The following is an 18,460-nucleotide window of genomic DNA, read 5'->3' as shown; positions in this document are numbered from 1 at the left end:
ATATGTTGGGATTCCCTTCGAGACCTCTTTCTACTTGGCTTCCAAGAGCACAGTTCGACTCCAGCTTTTGGCACTCAGGTATCTTTATTTGCATATAGCAATGCTATGCTGTGTTGATCAGACTCAAATGCAGGGGATGGATGCAGGATACATTACGGATCCATATTTACACAGAAACCCTCCCCCTTTTATATACATTTACACATCTCATTGCATTTACTAGACATTACAACACATATTTTTGGACTGGCTTGGTTTCTCTGTAGGAACCAATCCCTGTACAGCATGCTCTGTTCATGCACTGTCCATGCTCGACCTACTCTTTACCTCATCTTTACATTCCCAACTTATCTTGTCCATTTTTATCTTGTTCAGAGTCAATGGTTCCCTGGGCATTCCCTCTCTTCTCTTAGCTAGCTCAGACATTCTGTCTTTTAGAAAACTGACCCATTTTCTTATCTTAACATCTTATGATCCATTTACCTCCCTAATTCTGTCTCCCAAGAAATGAGGCCTCCCCCATGTTCAATTATTCATGTCAGGCCAGGCCTACCTACATTCCACTGCTTCTATTTTTCTTGTTTACATTACCATTCATTTCATAGAATCATAGAATCATTGAATATCAGGGTTGGAAGGGACCCCAGAAGGTCATCTAGTCCAATCCCCTGCTCAAAGCACGACCAATTCCCAGTTAAATCATCCCAGCCAGGGCTTTGTCAAGCCTGACCTTAAAAACCTCTAAGGAAGGAGATTCTACCACCTCCCTAGGTAACGCATTCCAGTGTTTCACCACCCTCTTAGTGAAAAAGTTTTTCCTAATATCCAATCTAAACCTCCCCCACTGCAACTTGAGACCATTATTCCTCGTTCTGTCATCTGCTACCATTGAGAACAGTCTAGAGCCATCCTCTTTGGAACCCCCTTTCAGGTAGTTGAAAGCAGCTATCAGATCCCCCCTCATTCTTCTCTTCTGCAGGCTAAACAATCCCAGCTCCCTCAGCCTCTCCTCATAACTCATGTGTTCCAGTCTCATTTGCATCATATTCCTGTCTTTCTGTGCTCTCTTTTTCAAGTTTGCCCAGCAACACATGCCTAAGACCACAGTGGCTGTAATCATTTGGACTCCTCTTAATATTAGGTTGAAGGTATGAACTAGGGTTGCAAGCTCACTTCCTCTGGTACAGCTCAGTAGGCTGTCTTCACTGCCTATACAATATTGTCCCCAATTTCCTGTTGCTGGGCTATTAGTTGAGCAATGGGCACCAATGGCTCAATTTTCCTTTGTACTAAATCCATAGTATTAATGGACAAGGGAGGTATGGGTACAAAGAGATTGGTCACCAGTGACTCCCACTCAGTGTTGTCTGTCACGGCCTCTGTCACATTCTCCTCCATCTGTACTTGGCCATAGGGCATGGGTCCCAATTTGAATCAGAGAGGTAAAGTTCAAACAAAATCCATCCAGGCTTCTCTGGCATTGTGTTGTCCTCACTGAAAAATTGTGGTATCCCATAGCACATACGGTGTCCCCACGCCATACCACCTCCTTCACTCTCTCTTTAATGACTAGTCGGGCCTTGCTTGTGGTCAGATTCATTCGTGCCAAGCACTCACAAAACCATCTGTGCGTGATTCGTTTACAGAAGGCTGTGTTTATTTCACATCCTTCTGGTGCTGCCATCTTCACACTGGGATAATGCACTTTATAGGTTCCATTTTCTATTGTACCCATACTAGTGACATATAACGATTCTTTAGGACTCCATGTCCACCTAGGAATAGCAATCATAACTGGCACAGTTGAATTATTAATTTTACATGGTGCTCAAGGTCCAGGTCCTTCTAACACTGTAAATTGCAAATTTTCTTCCCCAATATTATAAATTCCCTTTTCCACCAACTGTGGTCCAGATAAGTATGCTGTGTAACAAGCTTGGCCATTCAAGTCATGATACCACTCCAAGACCTCTTTCTACTTGGCTTCCCAAGAACTCAGTTCGACTCCAGAGTTCGTCACTCAGGTATCTTTAATGGCATATAGCAATACAGGGGATGGATCAGGGTACCTCACAGATCCAAATTCACCCAGAAATCCTCTCCCTTTTGTATACACTGGCACATCTCATTGCATTACTATAGACTGCAGCACACATTTTTGGACTGGCTTAGTTACTCTGCAGGAACCAGTCTTTGTAGAACATGCTCTGTTCAAGCACTATTCATGCTGGACCTGCTCTTTACCTCATCTTTACATTCCCGACTTATCTTGTGTGTAGTAAATTGTCCTGGGTGTTGCCCCTCTTATCTTTGCTAGCTCAGACACTCTGTCTTTTATCTTAGTAACCCATTTACTTAGTTAGCACAAAGAGAAAAGGAGTACTCGTGGCATCTTAGAGACTAACCAATTTATTTGAGCATAAGCTTTCGTGAGCTACAGCTCACTTCATCGGATGCATCCGATGAAGTGAGCTGTAGCTCACGAAAGCTTATGCTCAAATAAATTGGTTAGTCTCTAAGGTGCCACGAGTACTCCTTTTCTTTTTGCGAATACAGACTAACACGGCTGCTATTCTGAAACCTGTCATTAGTTAGCACAAACATTCTGTTTTCAGCCTGCTAATCTATTTACCTCCTAAATCCCATCTTCTGAGAAATGAGGCCTCCCTCATGTTCAGTTACTCATGTCAAGTCAGGCCTATCTACAATCTATACATTTCCTATAAACAATACACTAGGAAACATTGACTTGTTGTGAAGATACTATATGAGGATTCTCATTGTGAAAAAAATCAGAGAAACTACAATATATTTTGCAGATTTGCCTGGAATATTTTTCTGTTTTTATCAAAATTGCAGGACTGTTTTCTAGTGGGAAACTGTCATTTTGCTATAATTTGAAACTATCAAAGCCATCTAGGGGATAGAAATGCCCACCAATTATCCACAGTAACTGGGCATCTAAGTCCCTTAAGTTGTTTTGAAAATCTCAGCCATAAATGTTAGTTTCACTGGAAAAGTGGAATAATTTGACACTAATCTGGTGTCTGTTTCCCAGAACTTTGGTAAGAGCTCTAATACTTCATCTTTATTAAAAAAACTATTGCCAACTTGCAGCTTTGGACCAGCTTGTAAGACTTGTGTCATAAATCTTTTGACTATTCTGAAACTTACTTGTTGTACAACCTGTACAAATTGGGGTATGTTCCATTAATAGGTACATCTGATCCAGGCCAAAAGAAGGTGCCAGCCTTCAAATTCTGATACATTGCTGTCAGCCAGATCTAGGTAGAGGACACAAATATCTTATTTCAAGCCATTCACACTACTGGATAACCACATACAAGACAGTACAAGCCAAAGTACAGATTCAGAAAAATGCAAGGGCAGATCCTTTGCTAGGCTCACATTTTTCAGTTGTTTCTTTCACCTGCCCTACCATTACCCAACTATTGCAATGTTTTGTGATTTGATATTTTTCTCCTGTTTACAGGATTGAAGATGGGATGTTGCCCTCTATTGGCTGTTCACAGTTTAGCAAGAATGTCAGGGTATTTCTATACCTGACAGCTAACAATGATCTTCCTTTTGTTCCAGTGATAAAGGCCTGTGGTTTTGGTTGTGATAGGCTAGGGCACAGTCTGAGCTCAGCAGCAGGTATATGTTGTTTTATTACACAGAGGGGATAAACTTGCCATATTTAGGGTTGCAACCACAGTCCCCGTTACAAGGCTGATTGGATTCCTCATGAAACAACAACAAAAGTTGTATATTTGAACCCACGCAATTTTTAGTTCTTTTTCAAAATGTTTGGTGCTCTGTTTATATTTTGAGATTACTGGTGAAAGAATATCAGTTTTAGGTCAGAGCTAAAGTTATCGATTTGTGATGAAATACGCAATATTTTATACTTAATAAACTACTTGGGCAGTGAGAGATCTATGATGTCCTCAACTGCACATTCCCTTGCTTTGTAAATGATGGGACAGATAAGGACTGTTGACACTCAATAACATTAAACTGTTTTTGTTTGTTTGTTTATAAACAAAACTTTTTGTTTTTAGATTAGACTTTCAGACCTCATGTAAAGGGTTACTGCTGCAGTTTGCACAGCTAAGTTCAAAGTGCAAAATCTAGTAAAACTCCCAGTCACTTAAGTGGTGCCAGCATTTTACTTCAGGTCTGAATATGGGCCAATGCATTTTAAATTTGCTCACAAAGTATCACCATTAGATAAAGTTTTCAGATATAGAAAATAATTCAGATGTTAAAGGTTAAACAACTTTTCTTCCTGTATCAAAGGCAAACCGTCCATTAAAAAATCAGCAATACACACCGCAGGATATGGACTGTGGAACAAACTGATGAACCTTGATATCCCACAACTTGGTATTTTATGCTTTGACATGAGCTAATCTGGAGGTTATGACAAGCACCATAGAAAGAATGACACATACTGGCTGTCCTTTCCACCAGATAGGGTTGAATTTTGCCTGCCCAGAAAGTGAGAAACTCTGGCTCAAGTTTACATCATACATGTTGTTGTCAATGATACCATGAGATTCTGGATACAAACCCTAGGAATGAAAATAAATTAAGAAAGGTGAAATATTTCTCTCATTCTTAAAGTAAAATTAAATCTATACTGTGTTCCATTACAACTGAAGATAGAAGTTAGAGATAGAAAAGATTTATCACGTCATCCTTTTATCTGCCAATCTGTTCAACTTCCATATTTTCATCCCGATTTCATTTAATTGGTGAAATTACTATAACACATGAAGCCTGATGTGTCTGTAAACAGGTATGATAGATCCCAATTGGTTACATATAAGCAGCAAAAACAATTTTAATATGTCACTGAGACCAGCACTCCTATACAGGTTTCAGAGTAGTAGCCGTGTTAGTCTGTATTCGCAAAAAGAAAAGGAGTACTTGTGGCACCTTAGAGACTAACAAATTTATTTGAGCATAAGCTTTCGTGAGCTACAGCTCACTTCATCGGATGCATTCTAACAAAGAGCAGGAATAAATAATCTGTCCACAGGGCTAGGCACAGACACCTCTGCTAAAGAAGGCAGCATATTTATGTAAACATATGAACTACAGCCCCTTTCTCCTCTGCTGCTCTCTGCCATGCCCTTCCACGGTTCCTAGTCCAATCCCTCCCTTATTGTTATTTTCACTGTAGTGTCACACCTAAAATGAGATTGTTAGCTCTTTGGGATAAGAACTTCCTCTTTTTCTTTTGTCCTGCTAAAGCACCTAACATTTTGCAGGCTGTACAAATAGTGAAGAATAAAAATAATAAATTTTCACTCACCGTGACAATAGTGTAGTGGTTTGGGAAAGTTTTGGTGGGGTAAACAGCTCTCATGTACTTTGAATGCGTGCCACATGTTTCTGCAACAAATCATGCTGAGTGATTATAAGATTACTTCCCAAGCAACTGTAATATTGAAAATTAGAGCTGGTCACAAAACATTTTTAGATGACATTTTCCACCAGGTTCAGTTTCTGTGATTCAAGGTGTCATATTCCTCATATGCAAATATTCAGACAGACAATCTCTCTACGGTACTTGTATAGCCCCCATTACTGTAGCACCTCACATTTTTTAATAGCACAACACTCCCATGAGGTAAGGAAATGCTAATAGCCCCATTTTACAGATTTGAAATTGAGGCAAGCATACAATGGCTAAATGATTTGTCCAAGGTCACACAGGCAGCCTGGCAGAGCAGGGAATTAATCCGGATCTTCCAAGGCCAAGACTAGTGACCTAACCACTAGACTATCCTTCCTGTCTCCTTTGAATAATCACTTCTCTTGCTGTGCAATGGTTTACTGAAATCCAACTTCATGCTTCTGTTTAAAAAGTTTCTGTCACTCAGTCAGAGATCAGAGAAAGAACTGGGGGTTCAGTGATCCCCCACACTACATAAAAAGCGAACAGTCAGGTTGAACAACCCATAGGCTGAAAACTGTTCATCCAAACTATTTGGCAAAGTGCTTATGAATAACAAACAAGCACAGTGGATTCATCAGGCAAAGTTTGCAAATAATTCACAGACAGTGAAAAGGGTTAAATTCATAATGAACATTACCTGCAATTAATAGTTTGACTAGCTCTACTGAATGTAATACCTAGGTTTTCTGGGCCAAACTATTAAAAACCATCTATGGAGTTAGTAAAGATACAAGGATAGATCACAACAACCTCTCAGGTTTGTGATAACAGCATGAGTGGTGGCAGCGAATGTTTTTTTAAGGTTTTATATTATCATCTACTGACCACCAATGGTCCACAAAGACCTCCTGTGGGGTCTGCAGAGTTGCTGGTGTCACCAGGCTAAATCACTGATAAGTCTTCAAGCACAAAATGAGTTTATGTTCATGTTTCTCTTCTTAATCCTTTCCTAAACGTACTTTGTTATGTAACCGAGCCCTACAGTTGCTGCAGACAATGTGTGGGATCAGCTGGGAAAAGGAAATGGTCCTTGAGAGGAACTGGTTCATGATATGAAAGTTAGCACACCACTGTTTTATCATCTCGCACATGTAAATAACGGGGTCCCCCCCCAGCTACTATAATAAGAAACAAAGTGTGTGAGTCCACAAACCAATGTTAACATTGAAAACAGATGCGTGTGACTGGTCAGTGTAAACCAAAGTTCAAAATATCCTCCTGGAAGCTTGAGATTAACATTTCTTTCATTCCAGTAGGAAAGATACACTTCCCTTAAATCTGTTTCAAACAGACTTTGACATAAACTTGGACTTTTCATGAAATGACTTATTAGCTGATTGTATTTCTTCTGCTGACTCAGTAACAGCAAAGCATAAAACACTTATGCAAGGGTCAGGTCAGTTTGCTCATTAGTCAGAGTTATGACTCTCTTACAGCCCTTGTTATATTTAACAGGTTAGCCACAAAACAGATAAGTTTGTTTATCCAATTACATTTAGTGGCTTCCAGCAACCATGTCAAGTTTTTAAATATATAATATAAAAAGTAAACACATGATCATTCTGTCACTTTCAGAGTCTGGTTCTTGTGGGGAAAGTGAAGAAGATGATTGAATTGAACCATAGGGACACTAGAAGCAATGAGGCTCTGATTCTAAAGTATTCCCATGAAAACCATATTCAACTTATGTGCAAGTTTTGAGGGCCCACTACAGCAACATGCTGATGACCCTCTATTCCCACTAACTTCAGAGCACTGTGCATCTTTCAGGAGTGTGGCTGTACTAATTAAGTGAATCAGCATATTAAAGTTTAAATTTAATAAATTTGAGTGAAGTAATTGATGATAGTTGATGAACGTTTAAATACGCAGCTGTCTATGAATAGAACAAAATTCCAGACTCAAAAAGACTGTTTCTTTGAGTGACATTTCACTGTTACACAGTTCATTGCTCTTTAGTATTATGATATAATTTAATGACATTAAGTGATGATCCTTTGGACATTTTATTACAATTTACAATAATTTAATAAAATGGAGGATAGAAAATGTATTAAAACTTTCACTGGAACTTTTTCAGCTTCAAACTTTATTTGAATGAATGTTTCACAATATTTATTTAAATAAAATTTGAGGCTGCAAGCCAGTATTGGTGGCCACTGGTGCATGGGTGACTACAATGAACTCTAACTCCCAAGTTAATCCTGAGCAAACCACTGATCCAAGAACTACTATGAAATATTCCTCTTGTTGACCAGGGAGTCACATGTATAAAATGGTGGAAGAGGGAACTGAAGAAATTGCCAGCAGGTTCTGTTTTTAATTGTCACTTCTTTCTTGGTAACTTACTGAGTTTTTCGATATTCGGCAGTAAAGAAGTCCATGTTTGTAAATATTCTGCTCTAAAACCATCCATCGAAAAAAGGATAAGCGGTGGCAAATCAAACCTGCAAGTAAGTGGGAGTTTGTCATCAGAAAAGAGTTTTAGCCACATTCTGCGGAATGCATAGTTATGTCAATAGTGTTGACCCAGAAGCCAGGAACAGAAGTTCCAAATACTTTTTTTTACAAGTTTATAATCCTTTATAACAATAAATCATTATTCAAAAGGCAAAGGAAGGTTATTTACATTAGCTTTCAAAAGTGTGCTATCAAACAGCTGCAGGGGTACAAGAATAGGAACCCTAAGTATACTTAGAATTTAGGAAAAGTAACTTATAGGTTTTTATTTTAAAACAAACTATAAATATAAACAAATAGATGATGGGCCAAATTAGCTGGAAGATACTGCTTATGCCAGGGTCTGAATTTTGTCTTTTGTCTCTCAATATATCCTGAAATCCTCTTCAAGCATGTCCACACAGATGGTCTGAACATTCTAACAATCAGCCATTAGGTAGGGTGATCAGATAGAAAGTGTGAAAAATTGGGATGGGGGGGCGGGGGGGGAGGTAGTAGGCGCCTATATAAAAAAAAGCCCCAAATATCGGGACTGTGCCTATAAAATCGGGACATCTGGTCATGCTACCCTTAGGAAACTTTGCCTATCTGGCCTACATCTTGGGGAATGAAGCTTTCTTGTGGAGGGTTTGTGCTAACTCTCTCCTGATTTCCTTTCTGAGAAGTTTAATAAGCAGTCCAAGTTCTTCCCACACCAAATCCTTCCACAACCTCCACTGAGCTGGAGCACACTTTCTCAATATCCAACTGAGCTTAATCAGTATTACCAGGAGAGTTTAGCCTCTAATAACATGTTATTCTGTAACAGCTAATATAAAGAATCAAGGCTAAAATCCTTAGCTCTGAGTGACTTAATCAAATATAGTAGGTGTGATGTTAGGATACACAAATATAAACGGCCAGGTAGAAAAAAAATTAAATTGTTATGGTAAACTCTTACCAGGAGGAAACAGCTGTGACAATAAAACTCTGTGGTTGGCTAAGAATTGACCATTGTTCTACCACATACAATCCGACAGGAAAAAACACATTAGTAAATGTTAAGTAATAAACATTATAAAACTCCGTTTTTAATAATACAGGGTTGACAAAGGTAGTACCCAGTGCTTTCAGTCCTGTAATTCAGCCATGTTTGCTAAACATAATTATATATTTTATAGTTTCCTTAGAAACAATTATACCCGGGAATTATATAGAAAAAGCAGCTTTGTCTAAATTAGGGATCTGTACACATGGGACCTAGCAAAAAATTGAATTAAAAATCTTTATGAAGGAACATCGTACTCCATATATACACCCTCTCCACATTGAGTAAGAACTGTTCTAACAACAATGCTATGTACAGTTATTGCTAGCAGGGTTTTAACACCGTTATGCTGTTTAATGCTGAGAGCGATTAACTGTTTTCACTGTTGGGAATGGCCTGTAGGCCTATTTGCTAGCATGCATCTCCGTAAAAGCACCCTTTCCATGCCAATAAGGAAACCTGCTAGCAGCAGCCACATTTCAGACAAGGTTGTAGGTGGCACATTCCTGATCTAAACCTAAATCTGAACAGGGTCTTAAACAGCACTGTGATTTTAGGAAATACAACATTTAAAGAGATACTCACCTCCCTCTATCCTATGAATCTGTGCTTGAAACTGGGCAGGTTGTTTGTTAATCTAAGAAGTATATTTTCATACTCTATGCACAGAATCCTTGCATGGAGAAATCCTTGTTCTTTGGGATGAGACTATATTACTAAAAGTGTTCCTAGTTATAAATGCAGCTAAAGTTATCTGCAAATACATAATATAATGGTTCACTGGTCAAGTCTATGTTTGTAAAGAAACCACGTATTATACTTTGAAGACCACCTTTTAAGGTGGTGTTCTACCCTACCTCCCCATATGCATCAGCAATATTGTATATATAGAAATAGCTGCATACCTGTTTCATAATTCTTCGTGATTTTTGAAAGTGTTTATATATTATATGTTTCCATCCCTTTCTTTCTCCCCCTCACTTTGCCAATTCCTCTCAACTGACCTTTCTCCCCAAAGCTACCTCAAGTAAAAAGTCCTGACTAAGGTAAGAAATGGCATTCAGAAATCAGAATAGCTGTTGCTTTCTGCAGAGCTGCTGACAAAAAGAAATGACTCCCAAGTAATTGCTTCAAAGTTGCACAGAGAGAGAGAACAATGATATGTGATGGACTATGAACGACTCAGCTAAGAAAAAAATACTAGGGGTTTTTTTTTTCCTGAGAAGTAGATGTACAAATCATTCCTGGTTTTCATAAACAACTGAATTTTTATGTGGAATTGATCTCATGTATTCTATTCTAAAGTGTGTTGCGACAGATCATTCCCAAATTTAATTAAAAAAAAAAAGTGTATACTGGTTGAGCAGAAAAGCTGGCTAAGTCCAAAGTATTATACTCTCTGCCTGCATCATCAGCTGAATTCTAGGGAACAGGATTCAAAGCCTTCCAGAAGAATCAATGTAATATAGTACTGGTATGAGACAGATAGATTATCCATCCCAGGGGAGTACTACATTATATTATTCAGTAGGATTGGTATTACAGTAGCATTTAGGGGCTCCAGTCATGGACAGGACTCTGCTGCGCTAGGCACTATACAAATACATAACAAAAACTGTCCCTGCCCTGGAAAGCAGACATTCTACATAAAAGATGATAGAAAAGGAGATGGATACAATAGACAAGGGGAACACAGCGGAACAATGAGGAACTGGTCAGCATCAGTGTATATACCTTTCTATACTTTTCTCATTGTATAGAGAAAATATACTAATATTCCATCCCTTTTCTATCAGCCACTTCCTTCTAGGCTAAGAGCTTTCCATGTTAATTTATTATTAAATATAAGTGAGACAGCAGGGGAGAAAAGAAAAAGGGGACTACTGCTAAGAATGTCCTCTGAAACCTGCTAAAAGCTGAAATCACTAAAAAAGAGAAAGAAGAGCGTGCTGTGCATAATATATGCCGATAGCTTGGACGAAGGTATTATCAGCATGAGTTTGGGATAACCTGTGGATAACTCTTGACTTCATCACTTGTGAGTGGTTTCAGAGTAACAGCCATGTTAGCCTGTATTCGCAAAAAGAAAAGGAGTACCTGTGGCACCTTAGAGACTAACCAATTTATTTGAGCATAAGCTTTTGTGAGCTACAGCTCACTTCATCGGATGCATACTGTAGAAAATACAGAAGGTGTTTTTATACATACAAACCATGAAAAAATGGGTGTTTACCACTACAAAAGGTTTTCTCTCCCCCCACCCCACTCTCCTGCTGGTAACAGCTTATCTAAAGTGATCACTCTCCTTACAATGTGTATGATAATCAAGGTGGGCCATTTCCAGCACAAATCCAGGTTTTCTCCCACCCCCCCCAGCCCGCCCCAAACCCACTCTCTTTGTGTGTGTGGGGGTGGGGAGACAACCTGGATTTGTGCTGGAAATGGCCCAACTTGATTATCATACACATTGTAAGGAGAGTGATCACTTTAGATAAGCTATTACCAGCAGGAGAGTGGGGTGGAGGGAGAGAAAACCTTTTGTAGTGGTAAATACCCATTTTTTCATGGTTTGTATGTATAAAAACACCTTCTGTATTTTCTACAGTATGCATCCGATGAAGTGAGCTGTAGCTCACGAAAGCTTATGCTCAAATAAATTGGTTAGTCTCTAAGGTGCCACAAGTACTCCTTCACTTGTGAGTGTTGTGGCCACCCCATACTCTGGATATCACTTCCACATATGAGTTATCAGTTTGTGTGTATTTTATATATAGTATATACAACAGTGTGGTCACTTAATAGCATTTGTTATATGTGGGCATCTTGGTGGTTCTTATCATAGAATCATAGAATATCAGGGTTGGAAGGGACCCCTGAAGGTCATCTACTCCAACCCCCTGCTCGAAGCAGGACCAATTCCCAGTTAAATCATCCCAGCCAGGGCTTTGTCAAGCCTGACCTTAAAAACCTCTAAGGAAGGAGATTCTACCACCTCCCTAGGTAACGCATTCCAGTGTTTCACCACCCTCTTAGTGAAAAAGTTTTTCCTAATATCCAATCTAAACCTCCCCCACTGCAACTTGAGACCATTACTCCTCGTTCTGTCATCTGCTACCACTGAGAACAGTCTAGAGCCATCCTCTTTGGAACCCCCTTTCAGGTAGTTGAAAGCAGCTATCAAATCCCCCCTCATTCTTCTCTTCTGCAGGCTAAACAATCCCAGCTCCCTCAGCCTCTCCTCATAACTCATGTGTTCCAGTCCCCTAATCATTTTTGTTGCCCTTCGCTGGACTCTCTCCAATTTATCCACATCCTTCTTGAAATGTGGGGCCCAAAACTGGACACAGTACTCCAGATGAGGCCTCACCAATGTCGAATAGAGGGGAACGATCACGTCCCTCGATCTGCTCGCTATGCCCCTACTTATACATCCCAAAATGCCATTGGCCTTCTTGGCAACAAGGGCACACTGCTGACTCATATCCAGCTTCTCGTCCACTGTCACCCCTAGGTCCTTTTCCGCAGAACTGCTGCCTAGCCATTCGGTCCCTAGTCTGTAGCGGTGCATTGGATTCTTCCATCCTAAGTGCAGGACCCTGCACTTATCCTTATTGAACCTCATCAGATTTCTTTTGGCCCAATCCTCCGATTTGTCTAGGTCCTTCTGTATCCTATCCCTCCCCTCCAGTGTATCTACCATTCCTCCCAGTTTAGTATCATCCGCAAATTTGCTGAGAGTGCAATCCACACCATCCTCCAGATCATTTATGAAGATATTGTTCTGACATTGTATGTGTGTGTGTGTGTGTGTGTGAATATCAGAACCACCAAGATGCCCACATATAACAAATGCTATTAAGTGACCACACTGTTGCATCCCTTGCCCTGTGCTCTTCCAATTGCCTGCTGATGTCACTCGCATGTTGTCTAAAGTTTAAACTGTGTACTCTTCAGGACAGGAAGCAATCTTTTTCAACTGCTGTAAAACAACTAATGCAATTTTAGGCACTGTACAAATAAGAATGATTTCTTATTACAGGATTCCCAAAATTTGTGCACTTTGTTATTTCTGAATCTTATAACATTTTTCTCCATCAGAAAAGGTTCAGTTACAATGTTGAAAAGACAAATGCAAAAAAATTCCATTTGCAGACTGATAAGTGTACAAATCATCCTACCCTTCTGGGCACTGAGAAGTGTTAAGTGATGGACACGCTTCTTTCACCCAAGGCGTTTCACCTGAAAAGCATAAAAGGTGTCACTGCAGCACTGTAGAAAAGTAAATATACAACACAAAGCAGTTTCCTTTCCACTCCCCTGTGATTTTCTGAAACTCTGCTTAATGCTCCTAAACATTTATCATATGCTGATGATCCACTAGAGTCTCTTTAGAAGAACAAAAGGAGTCATGAGAGAGGCAAGAAGGACAAATCAAAGAGGAAAGGAATAATAGAGAGAACTGATGGGGCAGAAAAAGCAGTGGATTATTTTTAAAGTCTTCTCCCTCCCACAGAAAAGCCCTCCCACTAAGGATCCCAAGGCAGGCGGAAACAATAACCATTTTCAAAGTAAAAAGAAAAGGAGTACTTGTGGCACCTTAGAGACTAACCAATTTACTTGAGCATAAGCTTTCGTGAGCTACAGCTCACTTCATCGGATGCATACTGTGGAAAGTGTACAAGATCTTTTATACACACAAAGCATGAAAAAATTCCTCCCCCTACCTCACTCTCCTGCTGGCAATAGCTTATCTAAAGTGATCATTCTCCTTACAATGGAGATCTACAACCTATCCTGAAGGATGACCCAACACTCTCACAAATCCTGGGAGACAGGCCAGTCCTTGCCTACAGACAGCGCCCCAACCAGAAGCAAATACTCACCAGCAACCACAGACCACACAACAGAACCACTAACCCAGGAACCTATCCTTGCAACAAAGCCCGTTGCCAACTGTGCCCACATATCTATTCAGGAGACACCATCACAGGGCCTAATAACATCAGCCACACTATCAGAGGCTCGTTCACCTGCACATCCACCAATGTGATCTATGCCATCATGTGCCAGCAATGCCCCTCTGCCATGTACATTGGTCAAACTGGACAGTCTCTACATAAAAGAATAAATGGACACAAATCAGATGTCAAGAATTATAACATTCATAAACCAGTCGGAGAACACTTCAATCTCTCTGGTCATGTGATTACAGACATGAAAGTTGCAATTCTTCAACAAAAAAACTTCCAATCCAGACTCCAGCGAGAAACTGTTGAATTGGAATTCTTTTGCAAATTGGATACAATTAACTTAGGCTTGAATAGAGACTGGGAGTGGCTAAGTCATTATGCAAGGTAACCTATTTCCCCTTGTTTTTTCCTAACCCCCCCCCCCAGACATTCTTGTTAAACCCTGGATTTGTGCTGGAAATGGCCCACCTTGATTATCATACACATTATAAGGAGAGTGGTCACTTTAGATAAGCTATTACCAGCAGGAGAGTGGGTTTGTGTGGGGGGGGGGGTGAGAAAACCTGGATTTGGGCTGGAAATGGCCCAACTTGATTATCATACACATTGTAAGGAGAGTGATCACTTTAGATAAGCTATTGCCAGCCGGAGAGTGGGGTGGGGGGAGGTATTTTTTCATGCTTTGTGTGTATAAAAGATCTTCTACACTTTCCACAGTATGCATCGATGAAGTGAGCTGTAGCTCACGAAAGCTTATGCTCAAATAAATTGGTTAGTCTCTAAGGTGCCACAAGTTCTCCTTTTCTTTTTGCGAATACAGACTAACTTGGCTGTTACTCTGAAACCTGTCATTTTCACAGTGACCTTCATTGTGAATTATTAAAGCCAACAATTATAAATCTAAATAAAAAGTGAAAATTAAATACAGCCAGGAGAAGGGGTGAGAACAGGTTCTGGTATTATGATTAAAACACTGAAATAGTTTTTTTGATTCGTTCCCACCTCACAATTTCAAAGAAGTCCATTTATAGATGCAGGCGCTATAGAATCTATAGATCCTTTATACCCTCTGACATTATAGTCATGAAGTGTGGTTTGTTTTGCCAGTGGCATTTTTGCTATATCCATTAACATATTTGCATACAGAACAGACAAAGAAGGTTGGAGACAGGTTCTTTGAGTTGGAGTCTATTTTGTATTTTTCCTATAGAAATGCTAAAGTATCTATAACAACATGCCACAAATGTTCTCATTAAAGTACCACGTAACTCCAGGCACCTATTTTGTGCATCGTTTGAAATAGCGATGGACTATAATTAAACTCTCAGATCCAAACTCCCCTAACGTCATTGGTTTTGGGAATCCAAACCTGAATCTGGGTCCACATTTAATGTCTGAAACCAATATATATGAGTCAAATGAAAATCCCAGATCTAAACATCCTTATGAAAATTTCAAACCCAACAGCCATGAATTTTAGGTTGGGCCGGGGGGGAGGGGGGTGTGTCTTAAATCAGGGTACAAAATATATATATTCTATATTTAAGTTAAATTTCTTTTTCCATCTGTATATTTTGGACTGCTAAAGATTAAAGGGAGGGAGGTGCTTTTAACTGAAATACTGAAGCAGTGTCATTGAGTATTTCTGCACCACAAAGTGCCCAGGATGCAACAGAGTTCATGACACTGCTCTAAAAGTCCACTGTAAATGCTGTCCTTGTGTGTGGCAATGAGAGTATGATATCACCTGCCAGTGGCTGACCCACAAAAAAGTAAGGAAAACTACTGCTATTGTCTGTTAAGGAAGATCCTCTTTAGGACAAGTGGCAGACTAGGGGCACCGGAACAGGGGGGGCCAAGAAGCCATGGCCCCATCAATTTTAAGAGGCATAGCCCTCCCACTTTTTACCTACTTTAAGGGTGAGTGTCGGGGGAGAGGGCAGAGAGGAATGAGTCTGGGCGAGGCCTGGGGGAAGAGATGGAGCAAGGACGGGGCCTGAGGGGGAAGGGGCAGAGCAGGGGACAGGGCCCCAGTTCAGGGCCCCCCCCCACTTTTAGGGAGCTTCCGGCACTGCTGGGCAGAGACCCGTATTTTCAGAAATAAAGGACTACAGGTTCTAGCCCCACTTCTCAGGTGCATGTGTGATGTACCCAGTAATTCTATCTGCTATCTTCAGCTCATGGACTCATCTTACACTCTCTAAAGGAACAGTGCTTGGTATATAGGGTCTACTGTCTTAAACAATGTTAAAATTAATTTTAAAATGTGCTTATAATGAAATGTTATGAAAAAGTTACATTAACGATGGTAGTGACATGTTTTTTAGATTTCACCCAGGTCAGAGCAGGGACGGTGCCTTCTTCCATTTTGGGAAAGCACATTATAGGTGCTCCTGCAATAATAATATCTTTTCGTGTTTCTTAGGATTTAATTTTACACAAACTACATTCCTTTCCAGCAATCACCTTCCTTCTCACAAACCTAAATACCAGGTGTTTCACCACAAAGCAGCCACTCCCCAAGTGTCTCAGGCACTCAAAACACATTTACAGCTACAAGAAATCTAAACTTGCTCAAATAAAAGCTGTAGGTATCTTCAGTTAGGCACCAGAAGGGTTTTATCAGAGTTGCTAACAATTACAAAGCCCCATATGTTTATTTTATATGTATTTCATGTATATTCACTTGGGTAGCTTCCTGTAAATATCCCTATAATAGAGCAAATCACACTTTTAAATATTAATTTTTGTTTTACCTTTGCAAATACTTTTGTAGTTTACACAGCAGTCTTTTTTCTCCAAGCAGTCTTCAGAACAAGAACAGTGGCTTCCAGTTATCCGTGTCTCACCACAACGGAGTTTAGTGCATGTCCATATCTGAGCTGAAAAATTATTAATTGGTTGTTGTGATAGAATTCACCCCTGTGTTCATGCCCTACACCCTACTGTAATAATCTTTGCACAAAGTATGCCTTGTAGGTATCATTTGAAAACTCATAATTTGCTGGTCAGTATTGTCCTGGTAAAAGATGGTGGCAACATTGCCGGTTAAGTTATAAGATTCCTCTGCAGGGTGTTCTTAACACATGTTCCAAATCCCACAGCCCTGCCCAAACAGAAGTTGGCAAACAGGTCTGGCCTAAACAAAGGAATGTGTACTCTGCTTAATTTGCATTTAAGCAGTAAAGAGAGTCATCAACCAGGAAGGGAAGACAAAGGAAGTTGAAACAGGTGAAAAAATCAACAGGGAACATCCTTCCACATAGACATTTTGTCCCCTGGTTCTCAGACGTAAATGTTTTTCAAGAGGGGGACTGAAACTATAATAAGGAGGGACAAACACCCCAAGGCTCTCTCTCGCTCTCTCTCTCCTGGCCCATTGCATTCACTGCACCTGAAGAGACAAAGGAAACAGTTGGACTCTGTATGAGGGGTTTTTAACTAAAGAGTTTGGTGTGTAAGACTGCTGAAAGTATATGGTGCAAAACCGTGACTGAATCCAATATAGTTTGTTAAATTAGGCACCAGAAGGGCTTTATCTTTATTTCTCTTGTAGCCATTTTTGACTTTTATGCCTCATTACTTATACTTGTTCTAAATCTATCTCTTTGTAGTTAATAAACTTGTTTTACTGTTTTATCTAACCCAGTGTATTCAAGCTGAAATGGTTGGGCAATTCTATTTGGGGCAACAAGTTGTGTGCATATTATTCCGTTCAAGGAAAAATGGACTTAGCATATTTGTACTGTCCAGGACAGGGCTGGGCAGTATACAACATGCATTTCTGAGAGACGATCTGGGCTGGAGGTGTGTTGGGATCACCCTGCAATATAACCAAGGCTAGTAAGAGCCAGGATGTGGATGGCTGGCTGCAGCACACACACAGACATAGCTGGAAGTGACTTTCATGCTGGAGGCTGTCTGTGAGCAGACCAGGCTGGAGGCTGCACCAGCAAGGTATTGTAAAGGGAACCCCAGATTATAGGGCAGTGGTGACATAGTTATTTGTTAGCCTGGATTGTACCCTGGTATGTCACAGTTGTGTTTTCGTATGAAGAAAAAAACCACAATTCCATTCAGAGCACTGAATGTATTCATCTGTGGTGAAATCAGCAGGACTGACAAGCCCATTGACGCTATTGGGAGCTGTTTTGAATCAATTGTCTCTGAGGGAAGAGAAAGAACAGCGAAGAAGAAATGTTGCATGATTCCCAGCAGATGGCAAACAGACCAAAGAATGAAGGAAGGTGTACGTGTTACAGAACAGGAGTGAGAGAGAGAGCAGAACAGGAGAGATGGATTTCAAGAAGCTGTCAAGGGAACAGTTAGAGTTCAAAGGACCATGCAGGAAAAAGACACTGGATGTGATACAGAAGCAGACAAGTCTGCTAGAGAACTTTGTAGCCCGTGGATCCAATTCATCCCGTTAACATAACCATCGTGTGCTGCATGCTGTTCAGAACACAGGGTACTGGGGGCATCCATTAATCGCCTCCCTGCCTTCTGAGGGGGAGGTAGTTGTCCTGTCATTCC

The 18,460-nt window shown here is 40.2% G+C and overlaps 1 protein-coding gene across 1 annotated transcript in view; it reads right to left on the bottom strand.

Moving 5' to 3' along the window:
- ENPP3 (ectonucleotide pyrophosphatase/phosphodiesterase 3) overlaps nt 1–18,460 on the bottom strand; it is an 86,062-nt gene that overhangs the window by 50,071 nt on the left and 17,531 nt on the right. Inside the window, exons 4-9 of the mRNA XM_084624368.1 lie at nt 16,684–16,809; nt 13,136–13,196; nt 7,820–7,917; nt 5,324–5,403; nt 4,458–4,577; nt 3,175–3,284 (exon numbers count right to left, since the gene is read on the bottom strand). Of these exons, the coding sequence (XP_084480494.1) occupies nt 3,175–3,284; nt 4,458–4,577; nt 5,324–5,403; nt 7,820–7,917; nt 13,136–13,196; nt 16,684–16,809 (595 nt within the window). The remainder of the gene's footprint in view (nt 1–3,174; nt 3,285–4,457; nt 4,578–5,323; nt 5,404–7,819; nt 7,918–13,135; nt 13,197–16,683; nt 16,810–18,460) is intronic.

This window comes from Lepidochelys olivacea, assembly GCF_965140295.1.
Source record: "Lepidochelys olivacea isolate rLepOli2 genome assembly, chromosome: 3".
Taxonomy (NCBI): domain Eukaryota; kingdom Metazoa; phylum Chordata; order Testudines; family Cheloniidae; genus Lepidochelys; species Lepidochelys olivacea.
This window is presented reverse-complemented; position numbering and strand designations above follow the sequence as displayed.